A 25,759-nucleotide genomic window follows, 5' to 3' on the forward strand; every position below is an offset into this window, starting at 1 on the left:
ACACCTCCAATTGTACTTTGTCTCATCATTATTTTCTTTTTTTGATATTTGTACCTTTTCTAAATTGTATTAATTTTCATTTTCAAATAAAAATTAATGTATTTTTTGATTGTTTGAAATACACGTCAAATTTATATGATGGGCTTTCTTGTTTTCGATTTAGAACTTTCTTGGTTTCTTGAAAATGATTATAAAACTATGTTTGCTTTTAATTCCAACTTATCTGATAAATAGTCACACGAGTTTCGAAAATTATCGTTGCAAAACGCACAGTGAATGGTGGACTTATGCGAGAAAAAGGGGAAATTAATGTACTTTATTATGATTTGAAATACACGCCAAATTTTTTAAAACCTTTTACATAATTTCATCCCTTAATTTGCCAAATTTATTAGAGTTGATAGTCTCTGCAATATGTGGAGTTAAGAATTCTACTCTATTTGCCTTCATGGTGGCTCTAAAGCAGTTCTGGTTATTGTAAAAATAGCTATAATTATTTTTAATTCAAGCTTATTTGGCAAATAAGTCACGATAATTTGAGAGAATGTGTGTAACCTTATTGTTTGAGAGGTAAAAATGAACTGGTTATTTTGTTGACTTACTTAAACTCCTATTATAGGAGCGGGTTTTGATTAATTTAGGGAAATTACTGGGGGCAATTAAGATATCCTCAAAATCATTAGGATGTCTAGTTTTTAAAGATGTGCTTTTTTTAATTGTTGGAGTTTTTCTAAAAAAAATATACCGGCAACAAGAGAACCTATAAAGTTAATCGAGAATACAAAACTGTTGGTTATATACGGCATTTATTAGTCGGACCCAACTGAGAGACGTTCTTTTATAGTTACATAGCCTATGATAAAGGTGGCAGCCTTGTTGTTCGACATTACCCAGTTAATAGGGCGTTATGACTCGACTGGTTGGCCTAATTACAACTAGGTATTAAATATAAATAAGTATATTTATTAAATAAACAACTTGAGTACCATATTTCGACTGTGATGATACTTAAGTACCATAAGTCAATTATTGCTTCATAAACCATTCTTTATGAAATTAATTTTTAAGTACAATATAGATTATCACCCAAAAACCATTGTGTATTATGATTATAATTTTATTTATTTATTTATTTTTTTTTTTGGTGGATTAAATGGATAAATTTTTTTAATAATATTTCAATTTTTTTTTATCTACTTCATTCAAACTTTTATGTATTTTTTAATTTTTTTTAAAAAAGAAATAGATATAACAATTGTAAAATTGACGACTCCAAATCTTGATTTATGAATTTCATCATTTTATTCAAATAATAAGAAATATTTATAATTTTTAAAAAATAAAAATAATATTTATAATTATATCAAATTATAGGAGTATTGGCGATGTTCAAAATGGAGGTTAAACAGAATGGCAAGGCGAAAATTCATTGGCACACAAGGCATGCTTCTGGCTTCATGTGTACTTCAATATAACATTTTTCCAGCTGTAGCTTTTTTCCACTCTTTTTTGCTGTGCGGTAGAAAGGTACAGAAAATCACAACAGCGTTCTCTTAAAACCCTCAAAACCCTAGCACCCCAAAATCATTCTTTTCAATTCCAAACACGGAATTCTAAGCAAGACATATCATGGAAGTTGATCAATCTGAAGAAGACAATGCAAGAAAGTCTGATGTGTTGCGGAATCTCTCAACCAAGGGCCCGTTACCCACTTCCATGGCGAAGCTCTCGGGCTCCTCGCGTATCATACCCTCCCAAAAAGACTTTTATTTCTACAATAATTTTCAAGAATTCAAGAAACCCCTGCAAGAAATCGACGAGAAGTCGAAAAATATGCTGAAAGAGGTGGGGGCATCGGAAAATTTATTTGGGAAGGCAATCCCCTTACCGGATGATAAAGATGTTGAATTGGATGATGATGTGGCGCTTGATTGGCTGGTGAATGTGAATGACGAAATTTTTGAGAGGATTGATGTGTCATTGGACGACTTTAAGAGGTTGCGGAACAAGGAAGAGGAGAGTGGTGTGAGAATGATGAAAGTTGATGGTGATGATGATGAGAACGGGTTTCAAATGGTATATGGGAAGAAGAATAAGAAAATGCCAGTAGGCTTGGATAGGAATGAAGAGGGTGGAGAAAAAGGGGTTCAAGAAGTGAAGGTGGCGGCCAAAGTAAGGCCAAAGGTTCCGTTCCATATACCTACAATACCAAGACCGCAGGATGAGCTCAAGATTATCGTGAATAATTCGAATCAGCCGTTTGAACATGTCTGGTTGCAGAGGAGTGAGGATGGGTCTAGGTTCATACATCCGCTGGTTTGTTCTTTAATTTTTCCGTGCTCTCTTCTTACGTCACCTCCGCTTTCCTGCAATGTCTTGTGCTTGTGCTTGCACTTCTGGTGAATCTTGATGAGTTCACAAGAAAACTGAACTGGATTACTTTGATTAAGTATTTGCTGGCAATGTTGTTAACTAAGTTGTTTGTTCCTTGAAAATTTTCTGTTTCGTAAAAAATTACTCATCAATTTCGTCACAAACAAGCCATACCAATCAACTATCCAAAAGGCACTCCGTCATGTTTGTCTGTGACTTTGTGGTCTTGAGAAAGTTGTCTAAGGCAAAGGTGTAATTAGTGCCCATCTGAAGGCACTATAATGATTAATAAGTACCATCCTGGAGGCATGTCCTGGTTCACTGAAGTGTCTCTAACACCATCCCTTACATTTACAATATAAAATTAATGAAAGGATAAAACTCTTTCTATTAAGAAATCTTCTTACATCAAATGTATAAAAAAAATTTCTCAAATATTAGGTTGCTTGTTATGTGTCACTATTTAAACTTCTCAAAAATTATTTGCTTGTTATGTGTTATTCTTTCAATTTCTTTGTGCTTACACTAGGGCATGAGAATGGTCAAAGATTGATATATTTACCTAGTGTTGCTCGAGGGGCAATATCATTATTGTATTCTTCATTCAGATTGCCAGAAATATAAAATCCATTGTAATTTCATTTGCTGTCTATCTTACAGGAGAACCTCTCGGTTATTGACTTTGTTGATAAACCTGATAGTGCTGTTGAGCCTGTAAAACCTCTTCCAATCGAAGTTACACCATTCAAACTTGTGGAGGACTTGAAAGGGTTGAAGCAATTAGCCATTAAATTGCGCAATGTTGACGAATTTGCTGTAAGTCTGTTCCTTCTGTTCTTCATAAATACACATTGGTCCGTTTTATATGTCAAACCCAATTACATTTCGGACATTAAAGTATAGGGGCATGTACTTTGAGCTTCTTTAGTGAAAGGATTTTTGAGACACAATCGGGATGCTTACCCAGTGGCTTGATTTTCACATTTTTAAAGAAATACTTTAAAATTGCACTTGTGATTTTTATATTTTGATCTTTGCATGAGTGGTTCATCCTAAACCCCAAGCAATTGATGTGAGAGCCTGAATAATGCTGTATTAAACTTCATCTATTAATAAAATGAGTTTTATCCTAGAGCCTCCGTACATCTGTAAGTTCTTTAACACACTGCCGTGATTCTAACCTTCTGTATGCAAGAACGGAAAATGAAAGTAAAAAAACACAACTTAATATGTGAGGCAGACATGTGCTTTGGAAGAGATACCTACAGTTCTGATTGGTTGGTTTAGGGAATTTTGATATTTGAAATTTTAGACTTGATACTTGCTTCTTTTTACTTAGATTTAATGAAATTTCAGACTGTCTATATCATCTTATTTTAGTTAACTCGTTGATTCTTCGGTTAGATGTTTTGTGCTGTAGGGTCATTATATATAAGTTATTGTGGTTCTTAACTATTAGCTAAAACTGTTACTTTCATAATCCATGGTTCTTAAGGGGTATCTTACTATATTTCTAGTTATCCTGTTCTCAAGGAATTCCTAAGACTTAGAAGAGTCCCAGTTGAGAGGGTTCTCAACTCTTGTAGTTTTCACGTTTCTGTTGTATTTGCTATATATTCCTAATGATCATGCCAACATATTTTCCTCCACAATGATTCTTAATTAATCATTAAAAGGTTCCTAGCTTCAAAGCAGCTCTGACAATGTTCTCATCACTTCTTCAGTTCTTCCCCTGTCAATCTGATAAAGCCATAAACCTTACTGATTAGTCTCGTCTTGGCCTAAGCATTGATAAGTTGCAAATTGGTCCAGAGAGCTTTTTATTGTTATATAATTGCTTCTTTGTGGAAACAGTTCAAGAGAATATCAATGTAGGTCTATGTGGAACACATTTAAAGCTTGATCTTTTGGAAATGTTTGTGACATTTCCAAGGTCTACGAAGTCCATAGTTGGCGACAAAGTTTTGTGATAATTCACTAAAAAGCATGCATCTAGAGGGTTTGATGTTTTAGCTGTATCCAGTGAAAGGTATATGGGTTGCACATCGCAATTGGTGTTTTCTTTTCCCTGCACTTATTCTGGAGTTCGTCTGGAAGTTGAATTTATCTTTTATGTTGTCCTAGTGATCAATGTCATTTTCAACCATTGCCTTGTTGCAAGTTTTGTTTGTGAATTAATTACAGAATAATATAATGGAGAATCACTGAATTAAGAAGTAAGAAATTACAGAAGCATTTTGAGGAACTAGCTTATTTCACAGTCAGCAGTCTAATTCTTTCCTGTATTGATTTGTTTTGGACTTGCACTACTGCTTGTGCAGGTTGATTTGGAACATAACCAGTACAGGTCTTTTCAAGGGCTGACATGCTTGATGCAAATATCTACTAGAACTGAGGATTTTGTCATAGATACTCTGAGATTGCGTGTCCAGATTGGGCCACATCTCAGAGAGGTATTCAAAGACCCAACTAAGAGAAAGGTACCTGTACAGATTATTGTGCTTTATATTGATTAAGTTGCTTTTTGCAGTCATCATATTACTTTGGTAAATTAGGTATTGCATGGAGCAGATCGTGATATCATGTGGCTTCAACGGGACTTTGGCATATATGTCTGTAATATGTTCGACACAGGACAGGTTCTTGTCTTAAGCTGACATGTTTTTAACCACTATTGTATTTATTTGCTCTTTTATATTTGGAGTAAACTTCATACGTGCTTTTTTGTTATTTCTTCCCAATAACTCACTAGTTTTTTCTCCTAATGGATATATAGTTACAACTTACAATGAATTATGTTCTAATGAATATATAGTTGCAACTTACAATGAATGTTCCATTCTGATTTATCCTAACATAATGGAGAACTCAAAGTTTTTCTTCTATCCATGTACTTCAATATTAATTGTTGGATTTTAAATAGAATTGTAAAATTGCTTTCATACCATATTATAGCTATTCTGCATTTAAACGTTACTGGTAAATCCTGGTTAACTGGATGTGACTATGGTTTTTGATGGCTGATTGAGCTAGCCCATGACGGAGGTCTGGTTGAAGGCTTTAGGTCTGCCTTTTTGGGGCCTAAAATAGGCCTTAAACAGTATATTAGCAGAGAAAATTTCCATCTAGTTGCTGGAATGAGGAAAGATAGGTACTTGGAGTCCCAGTTTTTCCTGTCTGGTGTACATATTCATAATATTGCAGTCTGTTTCTTTCTGTGATTCGTATCCATATGTTCGCTATCTCTGTGTTTGCATGAGTGCGTGTGTGGAATTACTATCCTACTTTGTTATCTGGGTCTGTGGTTGAGTAATAGCTTTTCTTCTTTGTTATTAGGCCTCGAGGGTATTGAAAATGGAAAGGCACAGCTTGGAATACCTGTTGAATCATTTTTGTGGAGTTGTGGCAAACAAAGAGTATGGCCTCTTCTCTTGCTGTTATAACATATACACCACTACGGCTGTTTATAATAAATTGGCCCCAAACCCAGTTGAAAGAAACAAATGCACCCCACGGACACTAGAATGAGATAAAACAGGAAACATAGGTAATAAGTAGAGAGAATGGAGAAATTGTTAGGCTAATCAGCCTATGTTCTGCAGATATCAGAATGCAGATTGGAGAATTAGACCACTTCCTCAGGAGATGATCAAGTATGTTTTACAGTAAATCCTGTCTATTATTGGTTTTCCTACATTTTTACTTGATCCTATAAACTTTGGAATGTTTGGATACAGCATCCGTTGTTTCTTTCCTCTCATAATTTAATGTTTATTGCTTCATTTCATGCAGGCTTATGATTTCTTTTGCTTTATGTTTCAGAGGTTATGTCACCTCTTTGATCCTAAGTTGAGTATGGTTAGGCAAAAGGATAGGCATGATTTTTTGTCTGCTACTTTCTTATTTCTGTTTTAATGAATTCTGTTGGTCACTTGATTCCTGTTATGTTTGCATCTCGTTATGATGAGTCAACCTTATGGCTTCATCAGTAAGATGACGAGCTTAGGTTTTTGTTCTTCCTATGGTAATTAAAGAAGCATAGTTTTGTGTCATTTGTATATATGCATGTGTTCGTCTCTCCCTAGCTGGATTTTGAGCTTGGGTTGTGGTTGCTGTGCTATAATAGCATTTTCTCTGTGTGCATGGTCAAGTTTATTATATGAGAATTAAGGTTGTTAAAGATTTAATGAATTCTTGTTGCAGGCACGGAAACATAAAATTTAAATAGCTGGGCTACCTTACCTTTATAGAAACATTGACTTTAGGCATTATAATTTGAATGTTCTGCAAGGAATATTCTATTTATTTTTGTCGAATTATGACGCCATCAGCTGGGCTTCTGAAACCTACTTGTTGTAACCACATGACCTTTTTCTCTTGACTTCTTTTACCAGATATGCCAGGGAAGATACGCATTATTTGTTGTATATCTATGACCTTATGAGAACGAAGTTGCTTGCGTCATCCGTGGATGCTGAAAGTGCCGATCCTCCTCTGGTTGAGGCAAGCTCTTTGTTCTTTCATTTTTCTTATTTTATGCAATTACGATGAGTTCTCCAAAGAACCTAAATTTCCATATACGAAATATTAACTAAGAGTAGTGATCTCCATTGCTCTGTCATTCTTCATAAATGGATGAAATACCTGGAAGCCAGAAGGTGATTGAATTGCTGAGACTGTATCTTTAGCTATAAAATTTTCAAATTGACAGATTCCTTGAAATTTTGACCTCTTTGGGGTTTACTATTTATGTTTCTTAGTATTATTCTTGCCAAGGTGTCGAGAGATTAGTTTTATCGGACTGAAGTTAAAATCTCTCTGTTTACTTCTTCCAGCCAAATTTATGTTGCTCAATTTTCCTTTTCTTTTTTCAAACCTCCCTCGCTTATCATGGTTGCAGTCTAACTAGTGTGTTCTTTTGCCAGGTCTACAAACGCAGTTATGATCTATGCACTCAACTTTATGAAAAAGAACTTCTGACAGATACTTCATACCTTCACATTTATGGGTATTGTTTTTGCTTGTCAACGATGGCGAGACATGAACCTTATATTTCATACTGTCAACTGCTTCTCAATTTTGGTGTGTGTATCTCTAGTTAGTTTAAATCTTAATGCAGGTTGCAGTGTGCCGAGCTCAATGCTCAGCAGCTAGCCGTTGTTTCGGTAAGTTACTTATATACTTAATTTATTCTTGCACATTTTTCTGATGATTTTTCTTTGGTCGTGTGTGTTTTTTGCTATTACCTGCTTGCAATTGTAAACATGATAATGTGTAAGATGTAAGTGGATTCTGGGACCACTGTACACTATTTCGGGGTGGATGTGAGGGGGCTCGCACTATGTGCAATAGCTATGGCTCAGACCAGTCATTGCTCGGTCAGGGAAGCTCTCATTGTCCCACATACTGATGGTGTAGCATATTAGTCCCACAATGTAGAGTCATTTCAAGACCCAACACTTTGCGGGATTTTAAGTCGGATAAATTAAATTTTGCCATCCAAACTATATATGTTTTTGCATTTTATCTAAACTTTTTGTGTCGACTTACCATTTCAACTTTGCGAAACTTGAGATGGTAAGTTGACACAACAAAAAGTTTAGATGACAACGTTTAAAAGGGTACATAGTTCGGATGGCAAAATGTAGTTTTCCTTTTTAAATTTAACCTTGTTAGAAAGGCAAAAACGTTGCAAAAAAAGCCCCCTCCCACTAACAGATGTTAAAACTAATTGGTGACCATCTTTTTGACCCACGTGCACGTGAATTTACGGTGGTTCTTCGCCAATACTTTAATGTCGGTTAGTGTTGTGGCTTTTTTTGGCAATGTTTTGGCCTCTTTTTGCAAATTTCAAAGGCCATTTTTTTGACCCACATGCACATGACTTTCATATGGGTTCTTCACCATTAATTTAACGTGAGTTAGTATTGGGGCTTTTTTCGGCAACGGTTTGGCCTCTTTTTTCAACTTTTAAATGAACATAGGGTTAAATTTAAAATCCCATAAAACATGGGTCAAGTTTAAAATGGCCCTAAACTATGGATTAGTTTTGCAATTTTGCCCCGATTGTGCTGTTACCTTGCTCACTCTTTTTTGTTTTTCCTCAGATAAGAGAATAAAAGACTAGATTTTTCCATTTTTTAATTTGTTCTGCATGGGATATTGGAGAACCATGTAATTTTTGCCTTAACAATACATTTATGTTTTCCTGGATTTTTCTCTGCCGTTTTTGTTTACTGCTATTCTACCTGTTTTTAAGCAACTCATAAATGTCCTCTAGGGACTGTGTGAGTGGAGGGATGCTGTCGCTCGTGCAGAAGATGAGAGCACTGGTTATGTTTTGCCCAATAGGACTCTCATTGAAATTGGTATGTTCTTACTATTTCAAAAGTTCTAATTTATAGCCTTTTCTATCCTCCAATATGTTCCACACTGATACTATTTCTGTTCTCTAATGCTTTACTTTCTCTTCCGCCTTTTTGTTGATGAAAAGCTAAACAGATGCCTCTCACCACGAGCCAACTTCGTCGGGTTTTGAAATCCAAGCTCCCATATATTGACCGGAATCTTGGTTCAGTCATTAGTATTATAAGGCATTCTATCCAAAATGCTGCTGCATTTGAGGAGGCTGCAAAGCATCTTAAAGAGAGACGCTTGGAAATGGTAAGCTCCAGCATGTATAGCCAATTTGATCATGTAGGCATCTGCTATTTTCTAGTCAAATAAGCATCATGACTTACTCTTTTGAACTGGTGCTTTGCATTGTACTCATCAGCAGATTAACTGCTTGTTTAAGCATGTCTTAGGCTTTTAAATTGCACGACCTAGGTGTATTTCTGTGCATAAAATCACAAAAAGGAATAGGTGGGTGTTTTGTGGACCAGCTTGCGATACTAGCTTTTGACTTGTTTATATCAATACATTTTGTCGTCTTCTCCTACAGATAATCACATAGGATATGAAGCTTAAGTTGGGAAGAAAATGAGCAACATTTTATAGTTAAGTCAATTAGACAGTCTTACTCATAAATGGGGAATAGCAATATGTCATATAGAGCTTGCATTAAGTATACCATGTTTGTTAGATGAGCATTTTATTGGTAAATCTTATGTGCTACTCTTTTGCAAAGAGAGCTGTAAGTAATTGCAAATGACATTAGGTTTGGGAAGGTGGTAGATATTGTACTCAATCCTTAATTATATTATGTCCTTTTGGTTAAAGTTTCAGTATTCTTGCTCCTTGGCAATTTATAACATCACAGTAAGTCTTTCTGAGTTATTTTTCTTTTGATCTGCTGAACGCCAGTTAAGGTATTCTGTTATATAGCTCTTTGAAATTCTGTGGTGAAGATACATCTTCACTACTCTCCTGTATTCTTATTGTTATTGCGCCTTTGAAAACAATCTGTTCTGATGTGTTCCATCATTCTATGCAGGCAAATGAAGAGAATACTTTGGCTGCAGTAGAATCTGAAGAGTTGCCTTCTGAAGCTCCAGAGATATTAAAAAATGCTGAGGGAGCAGATAATATACCAAATGAAAGTTTACTTAATGATCCTTCAGTCCAGAAGATGCCGGCTTCCATACAGTCTCGGGACACGGGAAGCTGTAATGCAGGAGCTGCTACTGATATATCAAGAATTTCTTGTCTCTCCCCCAAGGAAAAAGTGAATGAAAAAGGAAAAATAGGTGACCAGACCTCTAATGTTCAGAATGCAGTATTGCATATGGATGGAGACCTGGATGCACATACTAAGCTGAATTCATCACATTCAGTAAGTTACTTATTTTGTTTTATTATTCCCCTTTTGTGCATTTGAAAAGTCTGGGCCCCCTATAAAATGTTTACCGGTCAAATCCATTCATAAAATGTACCGCTGAGAAGGCTAAACTTTCTCTTAAAGAGAAGTATTAATGCTTTCCATTTGATTAACCACTGAAGCACCAGTAATGACTGGCTGAACTCCATGAGTAACTTAGCCACCTAAACTTAGGAAGCAAAAAGTAAAGTTTTCATCAAAGAAGCACATGGCCGCACTTCAGTTGGTTGCTTCTGTGTAAAAAGACCAATAACTTGAAAGCTGCACTGATGAGTATCTTCTGCAGTCAACATGAATTACATGCTGTGTTTACACTGGTGAAGTGTATTGTGCTAAAGAGTTGCTTATGTTATTCTAGGCTGAAGCCACTGTTCAGATACTAAAGAAGCCAAGCCGAGCTTTTGGGTCATTGCTCGGAACTTCAGCAAAACGGAAATTTGATCCCGATAAAAGAGTAAGTTTCAAGGTGTCATTTTGAAGTACTAGTGTCTTGTGCTTCCATCTAAGCAGCAGTCTTGACATACAATTATGTCACCATGGTGTTGTCTTTAATAACACTAGATTTTGAATCTTACTTCCGTGGTTGAAGACTTATTGGCACCATGGATCTTCTGTTGCTTTGTCATCATCTGCTTCGTTGAGGTTAAACTTCTCTGTTTGTTTTTCTTTTTTGTAGGAAAAAGACGACACCAAATTGGAGCAGATAAAATCAACAGTAACTCTTCCCTTCCACACATTTTTAGGCAGAGATGAAAGGTTGCAATCAGAGGTTGAAGAATCGGTGGGGATATTAGAAGTTCCTCATCAAGGAAATGTCTCAATTCCTGCTACTAGTTCAACTGTAGAGGACATCATTATTTTGGATGATGATTCAGATGTTGAGGAATCAGCCAATGCCAACTCTGCTGCTGCTCCCAACGATCAGTTGAAACAACTGCGAAACAGTGAAACTGGTACTGCTTCAGAAATCCAGGAGGGAGATGAGCCCATGTCACTGTCTGATCTATCCTCCAGCTTCCAAAAGTGCTTTCCATCAGCAGATCAATCTATGAGTTCTAAAGTAGTTGATAAATCTCAACCATCGGAGGGTTTCCTCCAGGTAAAACCTTTTGACTATGAAGCTGCTCGGAAGCAGATAATATTTGGAGAAGATCCCAAGACAGAACCAACGGCAGAAGATGATGATAATCTTAGGAGAAGAGACAGGAAAAAAGGTCCCGTCTTAGGTCAATCACCAGAAGATGAGGGGACAACAGATCTCCCACAAGGTAGAAGACGGCAAGCTTTTCCAGCATCTGGCAACCGCAGTGCGACTTTCCGTTGAGTCTGGAACACGACTCTGAATAGTCTCTACTCAACCTAATCAGGTTGTACAACGGTATTTTTGAAGTGAAAAAAGGAAAATGATAAACAAAAAGTAAGTGAGGAAGGTCATCCATTTTTGGGTTGGTGTATTGATCAGAAATGTGTAAGGAAGGTCATCCATTTTTGGGTTGGTGTATTGATCAGAAATGTGTAAGAAACGACTTACTGTCGATTGTTGTAGTGTATCATTACATGCTGAGTCGAGTATTTTTGTTGGATGGCTTTCTCAAATCTCAATGAAAATTGTCGATTGTACAATGCAAACTTTAACGCATTTGTAAGATGCCTACCTTTTGAACGCTGCTACTTGTGTTTTACTTTTCTTTTGTCTACAAGACGGAGAGAAGGGCATATAGTAGTTGCAATCTCTGAATCAGTAACAAAAGAGATACAGGACTCATACTGAGTGAAGGAAGTTTTATACCATAACTTCTTGTAGCATTTCTTCTCGATAATTTTTGGATCTTGCAATGTTATTGTACACCCTGACACATACAATCTTGAGTTCTGGAAATTTTGCGTATATCTATGAGTAAAATATTACAAAACTGTTAGATATATGAAAAATATATTACTATAATTTGATTGTACATTTATAAAACTTGTTGGACCAAGTTTTTTTACAAGGCCATTCTTTTTGAGGTTAGTGTCAAGTGAAGTATTGTAAGTAGACTCAAATGATGCAATTAAAAGTAGAATGGTATCAAATGAGACAAAACTCAGAGCACTAAGAGGTAAAATTAGAATCTACAACTGTGGCAAGCACAAACTTGAATTCTGCAATAAACTTTAAAACTCATTAATGCGTGGATTCTTATTCTATTGTAACGATAATTATTAATTAACCATTAACAAACGATACGTTGATGGAAACTATAATGGGATAATACATATAATTTATTCATTCAAAAGGAAAAAGCTTAATCTTCCCTTGGTATTGCGGAAATATTGACATTTATACATATTCATCGTCTATATTTAAACTAGTGACTCTTTTGCCGTACTTCCTTTTGTGACATAGTGTCTCCGAGGAGATTGGTACATACTTCCTTTTGGCCGTTCCTTTAAAAGCCAGAGCTATTACGTTTTTTAAGTCAAGTCCTAATTCGTGCTTGCTTGCAACTATGCGGCACATCGTCTATTATCTAAATTGTGTGGATGAACTTGAACACCAATTGGCACCATAGTCCAACAATCGTGCTCAACAACGATGACAAGATGCTCTCAGACTCGGGCGCATTTAGTTGTTTAAAGCTAATAGAAGTTCTTCACTGTGTTGCACTATTAAAAGATGATGAAAACAACAAATCTTTTCCATGTACAGGTACACACTTTCACTTTGCATCCAAATAAGATCCTCAACATCGCCTGAATTTCCTTCTATCTATGCAAGCAACAAACAAAAATAACAAATAATAATAAAACAACAATTATACATAGTGTCAATTGTCTGCCTGAGATAACTCTGTATGTGCAAAAAGCACTCAAACTTCCCATATTTGTAGCCCGTCCTCCGTTTCTTACATTCTGCATTCACCCTGCAGCCTTCCATAATAGTATAGGGCACAAACAAGAAAACGAAAAACAATGAAATCAGCGACGATAACAAGAGCAAGTAAATAATACAATGCCTAGGTGAATCACAACCACATACACTAAATTGCAGTAGTTTATTACTCACCTCCCAGCCATATCGGATACCTAGTCCACGATTTCAAGAGGAACGATGGGAATAGAGTCCCACCATTCCTTCATACGCCGGTTGCCCTGCTCACTTTGCATGCACTTCCCAAGTTTTGACGTCATAAAGAAACCATACACTACAAGGGCCATTAGGATGAACTTGAGTGGAATCACAGCTAGTACAATTGCACAAGCAGCCATAACTGTCATCACTGTGTTTGTGTGCTGCACCAAGAGACAACAGTCAGAAACTTTAAATACTGGGTTGACATGGAGACAATGTGCAACTTGCTTTTTGCCTCTGACTGTCCACTGCAACATTATTCAAAAATACATGTTATCAAATATTACCTTCGGAGCCTTTGAGATCAGTATTGACCATATCTTGAGTAAAGCTATATTTGTCTGCTGCATTATCTCATGTACACTTCTTAACCCCTGCTGAGCTGAGACGATACTCTCCATTGTTGACTGATCGGAGGCTGTACAGATAACAATCTTGTCTTGCTTTTCTGGGATCCTCTCTCGTCTGGCTTGTAGCATCTTTGCCACTGCCCACAACAAGAAAGCTGATATCGCCAGACCAACCAACTCTCTACATTACAGAACAATTTCGAGAATCTTAAGTCCGGCCATGCTCTGAGTAAACCAGTGAATTCAGATATATGAGACCATAGACTACTCACTTGTAGATGACTATCAATGTTGTAATAACCACCACAGAGGTGGTCATCGGGTGTTCCCACATAACAACTTCTTGAGACCAAGGGACTAAGATCTGAAGTGGTTTAAGCAGCCCCTGAACATCAAAATAAATCAATATATTAAAACATTTACAATATATGTAATGTTGCTTAGGTATGCACACGTCATAACTGGGAACTTAATTTAAGATCACAACATTGCCCACTTACAATAAGAACTTGGGCACTTTGGCTGATACCTTCCTCTTTAAGTGCCCCGGCAGTAGATTTAGCCAAGTCAGTTTCTTTTGCTTCTTCTCGTGCTTGATTTATAGCACTCTCCAACGACGAGAGATTTTCAGGGTGGATAATTTCCGTGCTATCACTAGTCTGTTGTGGCTCTACACAAGGCAGGCAGGGCCGGGACACATTCAAGCTCCTAAGAATCGAACTGGCACTACACGGATGTCCACTATTCGACTTTTTCAGACTCTCGGCCAGCTCCTGGAGTACATAGTCTCCCTTCGGCAGTTCATCCAGCAAGGCAAATATTAAAAAGCTTTCGGGTACTGGAGGTGCGATTCTGAGCATTTCTCTTGCTGCATGAAGCCTTACAATCCCTAATATGGTCCTCGCATGCATTTCCCATACTTCTAGTGCCGATTCAACTTTGAACTTCGACAGGAACTGGTGCAGTAACATAACCTCCTTAACAAGAGCGAGCCAGTGGTCGCGTCTCGTTGAGCTTGTCATCTCTGGGAACTCTAACACAACACCTTCTTGCCTAGGAGGTTTGCAAAATTAAAACGTAAAGAGATGATTGAGGGACATGAAAATTGTCAAACCATAGATATATACTGAAAGATTTGGCATCAACAAGTTGTCACCGTTAATATAGCCTATGGCAAATTTATAGTAGATGCATGAAATGACATCAATGGACAAGCTTAATGACTAATATTGGTAGCTACTCACAATTCAGAAGATTCATAAACTATAGCTTTATCGAAAAGAGGAGCACCAAAAGGACCAGTTGCTACAGGTTTGACATTCTGCCCAGCGTCTTTCGAGAGGTCAAGTTTTAGCGCATTTTCATAAGATACGACGCCAGAGGCCTCAAAGTAAAGGGCATAGTTCGTCAGTGTCAACCTGCCTAGAAACAATACTCTTATTTTAGCCCAGACAACTGCTATTCATGCAAAACAGTACATATAATATATATATATATATATATATATAGAGAGAGAGAGAGAGAGAGAGAACTGTACTAATGCAATATTCTTGAAAAGTAGACTGACCAGGCCAACTAGTTCCTCCAATGTGCCGCACCACTCTCTGTGAACTTGCAGTTCCCTCCACATGCAATATGAATTCATCATCTTCTAGTTCTACCCCCGTAGGAGTCTCTTGCTTCTGTAAATGCTTTATACATCTAACAAACATTAAGAGTATTATTATTATAGAAATTCTTTTCAACATAACTATGCTTTAAAGTTTTCAAGCGATATGAAATAGAGCAAGTTAACTTTTCCCTTTATGTTCTTTTTACATGAGAAATTTAATTGCCAGGAGCATGAAATGGAGCACACAAAGAAATAAATTAAGTCCTCAAATGAAAATTTGAGTGGTACCCTGAGTCTGTTCATTTTTTCTTGTAGTATCTGACAATTCTTTCCATGGTATAGTGTTATATATACCTGTCAATTTCTTTCAAAAATTTGTCATAAGCCGGAAAATGAAGTCGATTCCCTGTGGGTGCGGTCAATGTCTCAAAAGTAAATCTCCCATTAACCATGTCAACAACCAAAGGAACAAGCGTTCCCAACCATACAAATGCATCCTCTCCAGCACTTGGCTCTTGATCAACCTACCAACAAAGTTTCCTTAAGAATCAACACATTTTCACATTGATTCTCCTCCTGCTCCAAACTAAGGAAGCCATTTCCACTTACAAGTAGTGGCATGAGATCAGAATAGAACAGAGAAACATCATCTTCTTGTTGTTCTGTCGCTATTGCAACCTTCTTGTCCTCGCTCTCTTTTGCAATGCACTCCTGATGCAGGAAAAAGAAGTATATTCAGTTACAAGAATTCATATGTTAAAGACTCCTACATTTAAAGGCAAGCATACAATTTTGCTCTTCGCAGTTAGAAAACTGATTAACATACCAAAGTGATTAAGAGCTTTTATCCACACTAACATATTGGAAAATCATATAAGTTGAATAGATGAACTGCACATCATATCTAATGATGAGAAAAACGAAAAGTTCCTCACACTATATGATTCTTCTTCTTCTGAGCTTGGTGTCTCCCAAGCAAGCATCATATCGAACGTGTCGCGGCTGAATGAACCATCGGTGATTGTGTCATCTATAACTCCACACATAACCATAAGAGCTTTGGAGGAGCAAAATTCTACTAATTTCCTGGAATAACCACTCATCTGAGGCTCCCATTCTCTCTCAAATTCTTCAATCAGCGAATCAACAGAACAACCAAGCTTCCTATGATAAAAAAATTAGGTGTGTGCTTTATCATGAGAAATCCATATGAAGCAGCAGAAAGAACATCATTCATATACCGCACCCTCCCAGAATCAGAAAACAACACCACAAATAGCAAAAAAGGAAAAAAATTAATACATTTCTTAATTTATATATAGAGTTGCTTTGTGCATAAAAGTAGAAACAATCATTCTCCATGAAACTACGACACAAGATATCAGGAGAAACAAGCTGAATTCAAATAAACCAAAGAAAACACAAACCACCACCATAGAATCATCAAGAAACTATTTTTCTTCTGTCTTTTCTGGCTAAAATTCAAGAACCAAACATGTCATGAAAGATTCCCAGAAGAACATCTTGACAAACAGAGAAGAAGGGCGAAAGGAGAGATTTACCGGGCGCATCTTTGAATCACGATGTTGGCAATAGTGGAAAGATGCTTCTTCTCCTTATCCATATCTATGAACAACAATGGCAACGAAGAACGTTCAGGTCTGGAAATGTGAAGAGGCGGGTTTATGGGCGCGATCCACATTATACTATTAACTGCTGGCTATGCGTTCGCGGGCTGGCGCCAAGTGGCGGCCATGCAACGCAGTGGATTTGCCTATGCTTGCACAACTGCCCCTCATTCCTCATTTCTTCTCTTTTTCACTTCTTTCCTTCTTTTACATGTAAGTTCTTTATGATTTATAAATATTAGATTGTATTTAGTACTTAATAATTACATTTATAATCTCAAAGTTTTATATTATAAGATATATTAGTTAAATTAAGTTGTTTTAATTCTAATAGATTCAATTATATATTAGGTCCAAGTTTTATTGATATATATGGTTGGACTTAGTCAAATTGTGTTTGGAAAAAAATAAATAAATAATGATTCATATAGATAAACAATTAAGTGAATTTATTTTCTTGTGAAATAAATTTAGTAATTCTTTTTATTCCTTTTTCAATTGAAAATCGTGTGTTTATTGAATCTTGAAACTCCATGGTATTTTCTTAGGAAAAAGTAAAGTGAAAAATGGGGGTGAATAGCAATTTGTCCCCATGTGATATTGAAAATGAGCACATTACCTCATTATGAAAAAAATATAATAATTTATCCCTTGTACTTTTTAAAATGAAGCAATTTACCTTCTTATACAGGGAGGTAAATTGCTTCATTTTAAAAATCATAGGGGGGTAAATTATTGTATTTTAAAAAATACAGGGAGGTAAATTGCTATTTATTTTTTCATAAGGGGGTAATTTGTTCATTTGCGATATCACAAGGGTGTTGCTTGCATTTTTTCCTGAAAAATGGATTAGAAATAGTTTCAATAAAATCCAAAAATAAAAATAGAAATAAAGAAGATATTTCATTTATTCTATGCTAATATAAAAAAGAAAGCTATTCTCCGCTCACAATAATCAATTTGTGATAGTGTAGCGCTAGTTTTAAAATATTAATTATAAATTTAAATACTTATATCAATATAATTATTTATTAATTTTAAATGACATGCGCTATTATTAACTGTCAATAATTATCGTATCTCTTGTTGACTTGTTCTCCTTTTAAGCATATATTAATTTTAATTTTTAAAATCTATGTTTATCTATTTAAATATATACACATATATAGGGTGTGCCACATTGACTAATATCTATAATATTATAAAAAAGAGGTGCTATAGACATAAAATGATTGTTTTGACACCCCTACATCGATTTTTTGTTAAAATTATCCTTCAACTAATAAAAAAACTAATTAATTCTCATATATAACATATTTTTAAATGCCAATAATTTTTTATTATGTGCACAGAAAAACGACGTGCCGCGGCAACTAGTATAAGAAAAGAAAAGGGACTATAGAGCAAAAGAATAGAACTGAAAATATTGGAAGAAAAAGGGGCCATTTCAAATATTCAACAAAATCAGGGACTATTTTGGAAGGATCTCTTGCTAACATCTTCATCCGTGTCCCCGCAAGATGCCAAACCGTCACTTGTGTTGAAGAAGCTTGATGAAGATTCGTTGCTTTCTTACGAAACTCGCGGCATTAAGATTTCCTGAAAGTGGTGGTGATCACATCAGTTGAACAGCTCCGCCTCCCCCAACTCAAAATGAACCTCAACTTTAATACTTCTTCGTCCGTGGTCCGCCTTAACATCGGTAAATCTCTCTCTCTCTCTCTCTCTGTCCATATATTTGTGTACAACTTGGATATGTATATGTATGTGTTTGTATAGACTTTTAATTTGTTCAATTCAGTCTCGTACAGTAGAATTTAGCAAATTGTAGAGAAAGCTTTAGCTATTGATCATTGCAGCTGGTTAATTGTCTTTGACTGTTATGATTTCGTATGCAGTAAGGTATCAATGATAACCGAAGCTGTATAATTTTCATTTTTGTGATTATTGACTGAGCGACGCTGTTAAATTTGACTATAGAAAGAAAAAGATTATTGACTGTCGAGAAACTTGGAGATTGACTGTAATGGATGGCTATGCCAGAGTCCAATATTTGCTAGCACGTTGCAAGTACCTCGGGCAAGTGTGACATTTAGCACCAACACATCCAATTCTTATGTTTTTCAGGACATACATGATCAGGATACCAAACTTTGAAAATCTTAAATATTCACTGCATACAAAGCTAGCAGTTAGTATTTGCTTAAAATCACATGGAAGGAATGCTATGTTGGCTGGATTTGCAATCTTACTTGGTCAAGTGTTGCTTGACTTGAGCTTGAGTGCCAGTTTCAACTCCTTGGTGAGAATGTGAATTTTCATTGCACAGCTTATGGCAGCTTATCCAACTAGAACTTGGAATTGATGCCTAAGGATAAGCCATTAGGCTGTTGTGTCTAGCTCTGGCATTAGTTTTTTTTTTTTTGGGTCAATGTATGTTGACTGCACATGTCCAGTTAAATGCTGAGTGTGATTTTATTGTCTTCCAGGGGGCAAAAAGTTTTGTACAACAATCGATACATTGACTCAGCGTGAGCCTGATTCAATGCTTGCCGCAATGTTCAGTGGTCGCCACGCAGTCCATCAAGAGTCTGACAAGGTATATGCCCTGATCAGATGTATATCTCAAGCATTAGTTTGTCGTAAAATTTTGCCCATTGATCTACAATAGTTGTTGACAAAAAGACTGAGGAAGAATGCAAAAGAGAGGTAGGAAAGGAAAAGAAAAAACCTTCATCTAGTTAAAATCTAGTGCCTGGAAGATATAAATAATATAAAAAAAAGTCTCAGAATGAACCTTTATTACCTCCGCTTGAATTATTTCTTTAGTTCGTGAATGACATAGTTTATGCCTGTCAGACAGCACATGCTAGATCCCCATATGTTACCTCATTTGTTGAATATGATTGACAAGTGCAAAGCATATATAAACACGTATATCTCTCCTCCATTCTGTATGCATACATGTGGAATTATCAAATAGTAGTGTTGTACAGAAACTAGTGTTGATAGTTGCACAGTTAGGAACCAATTAATTCAAGACACTCTAGACGTGAAAAAGGATGTCTCTGATGCATGTGTATTTCAAGGATCCAGGAATATTTATCAATTCTTTTCTTTTTTATCTTTTCAGCTCACTACTATAGTGGATTTGTCAGGGTCATAATCTTTTGGGATAGAATTTTTAAGGCATGACTAGCTTTAATGTACTATTTCTTCAACTCTGTATAATTTGAAAGGTTTTGACTGTTATCATTGCAGGGGTATGTTTTTGTTGATAGGGATGGGACATATTTTCGGCATATTTTGAATTGGCTGAGGGATGGCGTAGTTCCTACTTTGAAGGATTCTGAATATTCGGAGCTTTTACGAGAGGCTGAATATTTCCAGCTTCTTGTGAGCCATTCTTTACTTTTTGTGAACTTCTAGAAATTTCTGACATGCCTTGATTTTGTTCAGAAGATGATATTATGCAAAGATAAATAAGTGTCGATGGTCATTTGATGTTTTGTTTTGACAAGTTCCATTGCCTGCAAAATCTTTTGTTATGAAAGAAGTACTTTTTATTTTTTACATTATAAACTGGGATAAGCTGCTAAAATTTGAAAATTTTATGGGATGCCTGGAAATGATAGCATCAGCACAGCCCCAAAAGTTGAGATTGCTGATTAATAGGTTCAATCAGTTCTATTTTACTCAGAATCTTCAATTTCACCCTCATTCCATTCTTGGTAAGTTGAGAGTTAAAAGAATATGCAGATGTCATCTATTTTGCTATTCCAGACAGGTGATTGTTTCTGTTACATACTGATAATATAAAAAAGAGATGTCTCCTTCTTTCTTATGTAAGAACCTTGCTTCTCTGACTCCAGGGACTGATAGATGGAATTAAGGCATCTTTGATCAAGAGGAAGGAGGATGAGGAGATGAGTACTGAACTAAAACGTATTGATATTATTAAATGCATACAGTCCGAGAGGGTCAGGTTTCGAGGACTCAATCTATCTGGGCTTGATCTTTCTAAGCTGGTAATGTATTATATATCACTACATGACTTTTTTAACTGGTTCAACTGAAGTGAAATCTTTATCTTAGTTCTTAATAGTGTTCAGCTTTGAGTTTGAGCTTTACTCTTATAGAATAAGAGAAATAAGATTAGAATGTCCTTTTAGTTTCTTTTTTCTGGCATGTTTTCCTCTCTCTATTTTTTTTTTTTCTTTTGGAAAAACTGGGGAAGTTCTTTGCTCAATAGCATTTGATCTGTGGGTAACATTTGCTTTAAGATGGCTACAGATAGTGCAACCGGAAAATTGTTTGTTTGACTGTCAAATGACTATGAATTTCTTTCTCATTTTTCTGCGCCCTTCAATTTTCTCCTCCAGTATGAACTCTCCTTGCTTTCCATGTCAATAAATGCAGGATCTATCATTTGTGGACTTCAGTTATGCATGTCTGAGAAATGTGTTCTTCTCACGCGCCAACCTTCAATGTGCCAAGTTCAGGGTCAGTGTGCTTACTCTTTCTAGGAGAAAATATGTCTTTGTGGACTTTTATGATTCTGTATGTGGCTATTCATCATGTAACATTCTACTGTTGGCACAGGATGTGGATGCTGAGGCTTCCATATTTCACAATGCAACTTTGCGAGAGTAAGACTTTCTTTTATGCAATTTTGTCTTGCCTATTGTCATTTGTCCTCAAAAGATTTTGAGATTATTCTGGAACATGGAGTTGTGGAATCAAAAGCTGCTGGTCCTACTTGAACTTTCATCAAAATCTTAATTTAAGAACTTGTCTTTGTCATCTCTGATGAATTTGTTTAACCTAGGGAAGATGTGAGTTCACTGGAGCTAATCTCCGTGGAGCTCTGTTAGCTGGAGCCAACCTCCAGAGTGCAAATCTACAAGGTACATTTGTAGTATGCATTCTTTTGTACATTTTCAAAAGTTGATTCAAAGAGCTGGAAGAGGCTGGATTAAGTGTAACCAACACAAATTTCTTAAGAAAAAGAAGCGAGTTCATCAGAAGTAGGAAACAAACTACTAAATCAAGGAACAAAATTGTCTTCTGCTTAAGGTGCCCTAGAATCTAACTCTAGGAATAAGCTGAATATTTGTGTACATATGTATGTAAACACGCGTACATGCCGACACATATACATAGATATACATATGTACTTAGATACTTATACGCATGCATATTATCGAAGACTTAGTCGGTGCATTTCATAGTGAAACACCTTTAGTCTATTTATTTCTAGTTTAATACCAATGATAGTTCCATGAGTATAAAAACATAAAATGTGGATGAGACGTTCTTAAAGGATTTTTGTTAAGTCACTCTGGATCAAATTTTTGTTGTGTTCACAAACCAAAACCTTAGTCTGACACCAGATAAAATCTCCAATCACTATGTGATCAGGCAATAAGCAATGTACTTGTGGCTATTCTGTTTCTTATGCTGGACTCATTTACTTTACTGTCACTATAAACCCTTTTCTTCTTTCCGAAATTATGTACACTTTTCTTTTTCTGCTTTACTTCTGTGGTATAGCAATATTTAAGTGAATTATGATATCTCCTCATGGATTATCATTTCCAATCACAGATGCTTGTTTGGTGGACTGTAGCTTCTGTGGAGCAGATTTGCGTTCTGCTCACCTGCAGGTTTAGCATGCATAAATACTGCATAATGTAATTTTGTTGACCCATTGTTACTTAACTTTTCCTCTTATATATAACTTTCAGTTATTTATCGACCATAGGAAAGTCCAACTTCCTCATCTGTGTTCACCGTATTAAGTATCCCTAATTTTCAGTTAGACAGTCTGCTTAATCTTGGTGACGTTTCTATTGAATGAAGTACATTTTGAACCATTTGCAGACTGCTGATCTTACCAATGCCAACCTAGAAGGAGCTAATCTTGAAGGAGCCAATTTGAAGGTAAAAGTTCTGTAATTGTTGTGTGCTACTGATTTCCCTTTTTTGTGTAATACCAGAAAGGATATTTATTTGATATTTTTTTCTTAACACTGTCTTTCCTTTTTGATGTAAAAGTTCCAAGTCTCAACAACATTACCTACATCAGTTGCCCCGGTCTAGAATACAACATTGATTTGTTTAGTTGTGTGGAAAGTTGCTTTATTTACACTTTGCACTTTTGTGTGATTGTGCTCCACATTAATGAGATAAACTTGGGAAAGGATTGATTTCGTTCCTATCAGAACTTAAAAGTACGGTCACCCACTTGAATCATCTGAATTCCTTAATCCCTCACTCTGTCTCAGTTGATTTTTGTTTCAGCTTTTCTGGTCTAATTGAGTTGACCCATTTAATTCTTATAGCCGTAATCTACACATAAAAACATATTTACGTACAGTATCAAACTTACATGTTTTTGTGTTAATATATGGATTTCTCTTCCAGAAAATTCAACGATCTCAAACTTTAACTCATCTTCTCAACTTTCTGTGTGCTTTCTCCAGGGTGCAAAGTTAACTAATGCTAATCTGAAAGGTGCAAATCTACAGAGAGCTTATCTGCGACATGTAAATCTTCGCGATACAGTAAGTAACCTACACATCTACCAACAAGGAATTCTTTCTTCCTGTGGCATACCATTTTGACCTAGGATTGTAGGGAACAAAAGCCCTTTGACATCTAACCTTCAGTTAGCTGCAATACTATCTTTCTGTACATGTAACTGAATATGAACTGAAATTTAGTAAAAGATGTCTCCTGTATATGATATTTTTATTTCAATTTTTCTTTTATAACCTCAATAGAACAAGTACCTGATGAGATCTTGGTACCATTAACCTTTTGCTTTTATTTCTTTTTTTTTTTGGGGTGGGGGGGGGGGGGGGAAACAAATTGACTGATCTTAAATTAAATGCCAAACAGAGTTTTTCACTTACTATGTCTATAATTAATTGAATCTAAGGTGAGATTCCTTGAAACAAAGTTGAGACTGTTGAATTGTTTGATAAAATAGGGGCTGTCGGTCAGTTGGATGAAGTTGAAGAACGAGCTTTCGTACTAATGTCAACTGTAAATATATATAGAAAGGATAAAGATATAGGTTATCCGTGATTGCATATTACCACTGCTATGGGTTACACCTGTTTGGTTGAAACTTGATATTGGGTTTATACTTGATGAAATTTGTACTCGGCCTGCTCCCCTAAACTGTTCATTTCACAGGATTTGGAAGGTGCAAAACTTGACGGTGCCAATTTGTTAGGAGCAATCAGGTGACATGCTCTCTTCCATCCCTATTCTCTCCCACCTGATCAGCATTTGAAACCCACCGAATACAACGTGCACTATAAATATGTGGGTCCGTAAATTAGGGTAACATAGGTGTGGGTTTGTGTATAAACCGTGCTGCTTATTTATTCTGAACATCGTTTAATAGCAAGACAACTCTACTTCAACTGTCAAACTGATGTATATTCACTCTTACTACTACAAAATAATATAATATATATATTTGGAAACAGCGGACTCTGAATTTCTATACCTATGTTCATTTGGATATATGGTTGTATGAGCATTAGATAGTTACATGCACAAAAGTGCTAGGGGACTTAGTAAATCTGTATTTGACTACCAGTATGCTTCCAGAACTCTTTCAAGCTAAGCTTCAACCTGACCTATATATTGTGGTGTTATCATGAAATCAGCCTAATTCTATTCTAACTTACACAAGTATGTCTTTCCCATGGTAAGCCTGGCGAATCCGCTGCAAACTGGTATTGCATTGCGTATTTCATTTAGTATAAATGTCGGGTATGTAAACTTAATTATGTTTCAAAAAGATATTTTATTACGTGTCTCGTCTCGGACATATTTAACAAAATACGAAATGTAAAATTATTTAGAATAGCCAAACTACTAGTAAAGTGGCTGAACAACCATGTCTTACAAAGGGACCACTCTCCTTGAATGACCTAACGCGCCTAAAAATTATATATCGATTTAGTAATAGATGAAAATGTGGCAAGTGTCATTTAGGCATAAGAAATGAGGAATATGGCACTCGGGAACTTGAAGCCGCTTGCGTCTGGAAGCTCCGAATTGCAGGAACCGGCCAAAATTATTTTAATGAAGCTGGGGTTTCCCCACGTCCAGATCTTGAAAGATTTGTCTGCTACATCTACGTGCCTTGCAGAATATTGCTGCAACACGGAAATCCAAAACCTTCCCCCACCCTGTTAGTATTTAATCCAGTAAATGAAGCTGTTTCAGGACTTGGATTGCATTTCCTATTTTCTAACTTATAATTGGATTTTTTATTTCATTTCATATATACACGTCACATCACGTACATAAATTATTTTCATAAATTTGAAATTGATAATGTAATATTTATACACACGGTACATACATATGAAATGAAATAAAATATATAATAAGAATTTTAACAGAAAATTCAATCTATTCAAAACTCTGTTTTGCAAACTAGATTCAATATATCATGCCCGTATATAAATATTGATATATATGACTTTATTAATTTAAAGTCGGATCTATAAATTAATTAATTCTCGAATATGCAGAGAGAGATAAGAAATATAAAATATACACTCCACGCGTTGGGAGAAAATGAATATTTTTTATTTCAGATAAATTGAGTATGAAAAATATTATACAAGTCATATCATTATTTGACATTTTAAAACTTAGCTTATACGGAACTATACACGATATCTGAAGATGCATAAAGTTATAATAATAATCGTGTCGGTGCCAAATCAGTACTTTGATAAAAGATAGAAACAGAGAGTGGTCTTTTAATTAGCCCTTTATTCTTCTCCCAGATATGAAAACAAAATCCACACAGTTTTCCAATTACTAAAGTAA

The 25,759-nt window shown here is 35.8% G+C and overlaps 3 protein-coding genes across 4 annotated transcripts; 2 read left to right on the forward strand and 1 right to left on the reverse strand.

Annotated features, from left to right (window-relative positions):
• On the forward strand, positions 1,426-11,840 carry LOC105173921 (protein RRP6-like 2). The gene is made up of 14 exons (XM_011095838.2): positions 1,426-2,316; positions 3,034-3,189; positions 4,695-4,853; positions 4,929-5,012; positions 5,710-5,789; positions 5,976-6,026; positions 6,768-6,876; positions 7,299-7,381; positions 7,493-7,538; positions 8,654-8,741; positions 8,867-9,036; positions 9,809-10,147; positions 10,551-10,646; positions 10,869-11,840. The coding sequence occupies exons 1-14, from the start codon at positions 1,630-1,632 to the stop codon at positions 11,514-11,516; spliced, it is 2,796 nt and encodes a 931-aa protein (XP_011094140.1). The 5' UTR covers positions 1,426-1,629; the 3' UTR covers positions 11,517-11,840.
• LOC105173922 lies at positions 12,850-16,945 on the reverse strand. Of its 2 annotated transcripts, none has more exons than XM_011095840.2 (11): positions 16,829-16,945; positions 16,202-16,426; positions 15,876-15,977; positions 15,621-15,790; positions 15,222-15,355; positions 14,899-15,076; positions 14,155-14,707; positions 13,927-14,039; positions 13,592-13,835; positions 13,239-13,465; positions 12,850-13,102 (listed from the first exon to the last, which is right to left on the reverse strand). In XM_011095840.2, the coding sequence occupies exons 1-10, from the start codon at positions 16,835-16,837 to the stop codon at positions 13,259-13,261; spliced, it is 1,935 nt and encodes a 644-aa protein (XP_011094142.1). In that variant the 5' UTR covers positions 16,838-16,945; the 3' UTR covers positions 12,850-13,102; positions 13,239-13,258. The 2 variants fall into 2 exon arrangements, with proteins under 2 accessions (XP_011094142.1, XP_011094141.1); XM_011095839.2 differs by having other exon boundaries at positions 16,202-16,430.
• Positions 18,339-24,408, forward strand: LOC105173923 (FH protein interacting protein FIP2). The gene is made up of 11 exons (XM_011095842.2): positions 18,339-18,596; positions 19,384-19,493; positions 20,156-20,290; positions 20,767-20,922; positions 21,314-21,397; positions 21,497-21,543; positions 21,728-21,801; positions 22,502-22,560; positions 22,778-22,837; positions 23,380-23,460; positions 24,098-24,408. The coding sequence occupies exons 1-11, from the start codon at positions 18,548-18,550 to the stop codon at positions 24,149-24,151; spliced, it is 909 nt and encodes a 302-aa protein (XP_011094144.1). The 5' UTR covers positions 18,339-18,547; the 3' UTR covers positions 24,152-24,408.

This window comes from Sesamum indicum, linkage group LG11, assembly GCF_000512975.1.
Source record: "Sesamum indicum cultivar Zhongzhi No. 13 linkage group LG11, S_indicum_v1.0, whole genome shotgun sequence".
Classification (NCBI taxonomy): Eukaryota; Viridiplantae; Streptophyta; class Magnoliopsida; order Lamiales; family Pedaliaceae; genus Sesamum; species Sesamum indicum.

Coding starts and splice junctions, on each gene's coding strand:
- LOC105173921 (XM_011095838.2), top strand. CDS start 1,630: ATGGAAGTTGATCAATCTGAAGAAGACAATGCAAGAAAGTCTGATGTG. Junction 6,877..7,298: donor CCGATCCTCCTCTGGTTGAG/GCAAGCTCTTTG, acceptor TTCTTTTGCCAG/GTCTACAAACGCAGTTATGA. Junction 8,742..8,866: donor TAGGACTCTCATTGAAATTG/GTATGTTCTTAC, acceptor GTTGATGAAAAG/CTAAACAGATGCCTCTCACC.
- LOC105173922 (XM_011095839.2), bottom strand. CDS start 16,890: ATGGATAAGGAGAAGAAGCATCTTTCCACTATTGCCAACATCGTGATT. Junction 15,077..15,221: donor TGGAGGAACTAGTTGGCCTG/GTCAGTCTACTT, acceptor TATTGTTTCTAG/GCAGGTTGACACTGACGAAC. Junction 14,040..14,154: donor AAAGTGCCCAAGTTCTTATT/GTAAGTGGGCAA, acceptor TTTGATGTTCAG/GGGCTGCTTAAACCACTTCA.
- LOC105173923 (XM_011095842.2), top strand. CDS start 18,548: ATGAACCTCAACTTTAATACTTCTTCGTCCGTGGTCCGCCTTAACATC. Junction 21,544..21,727: donor CACAATGCAACTTTGCGAGA/GTAAGACTTTCT, acceptor AACCTAGGGAAG/ATGTGAGTTCACTGGAGCTA. Junction 23,461..24,097: donor ATGTAAATCTTCGCGATACA/GTAAGTAACCTA, acceptor TTCATTTCACAG/GATTTGGAAGGTGCAAAACT.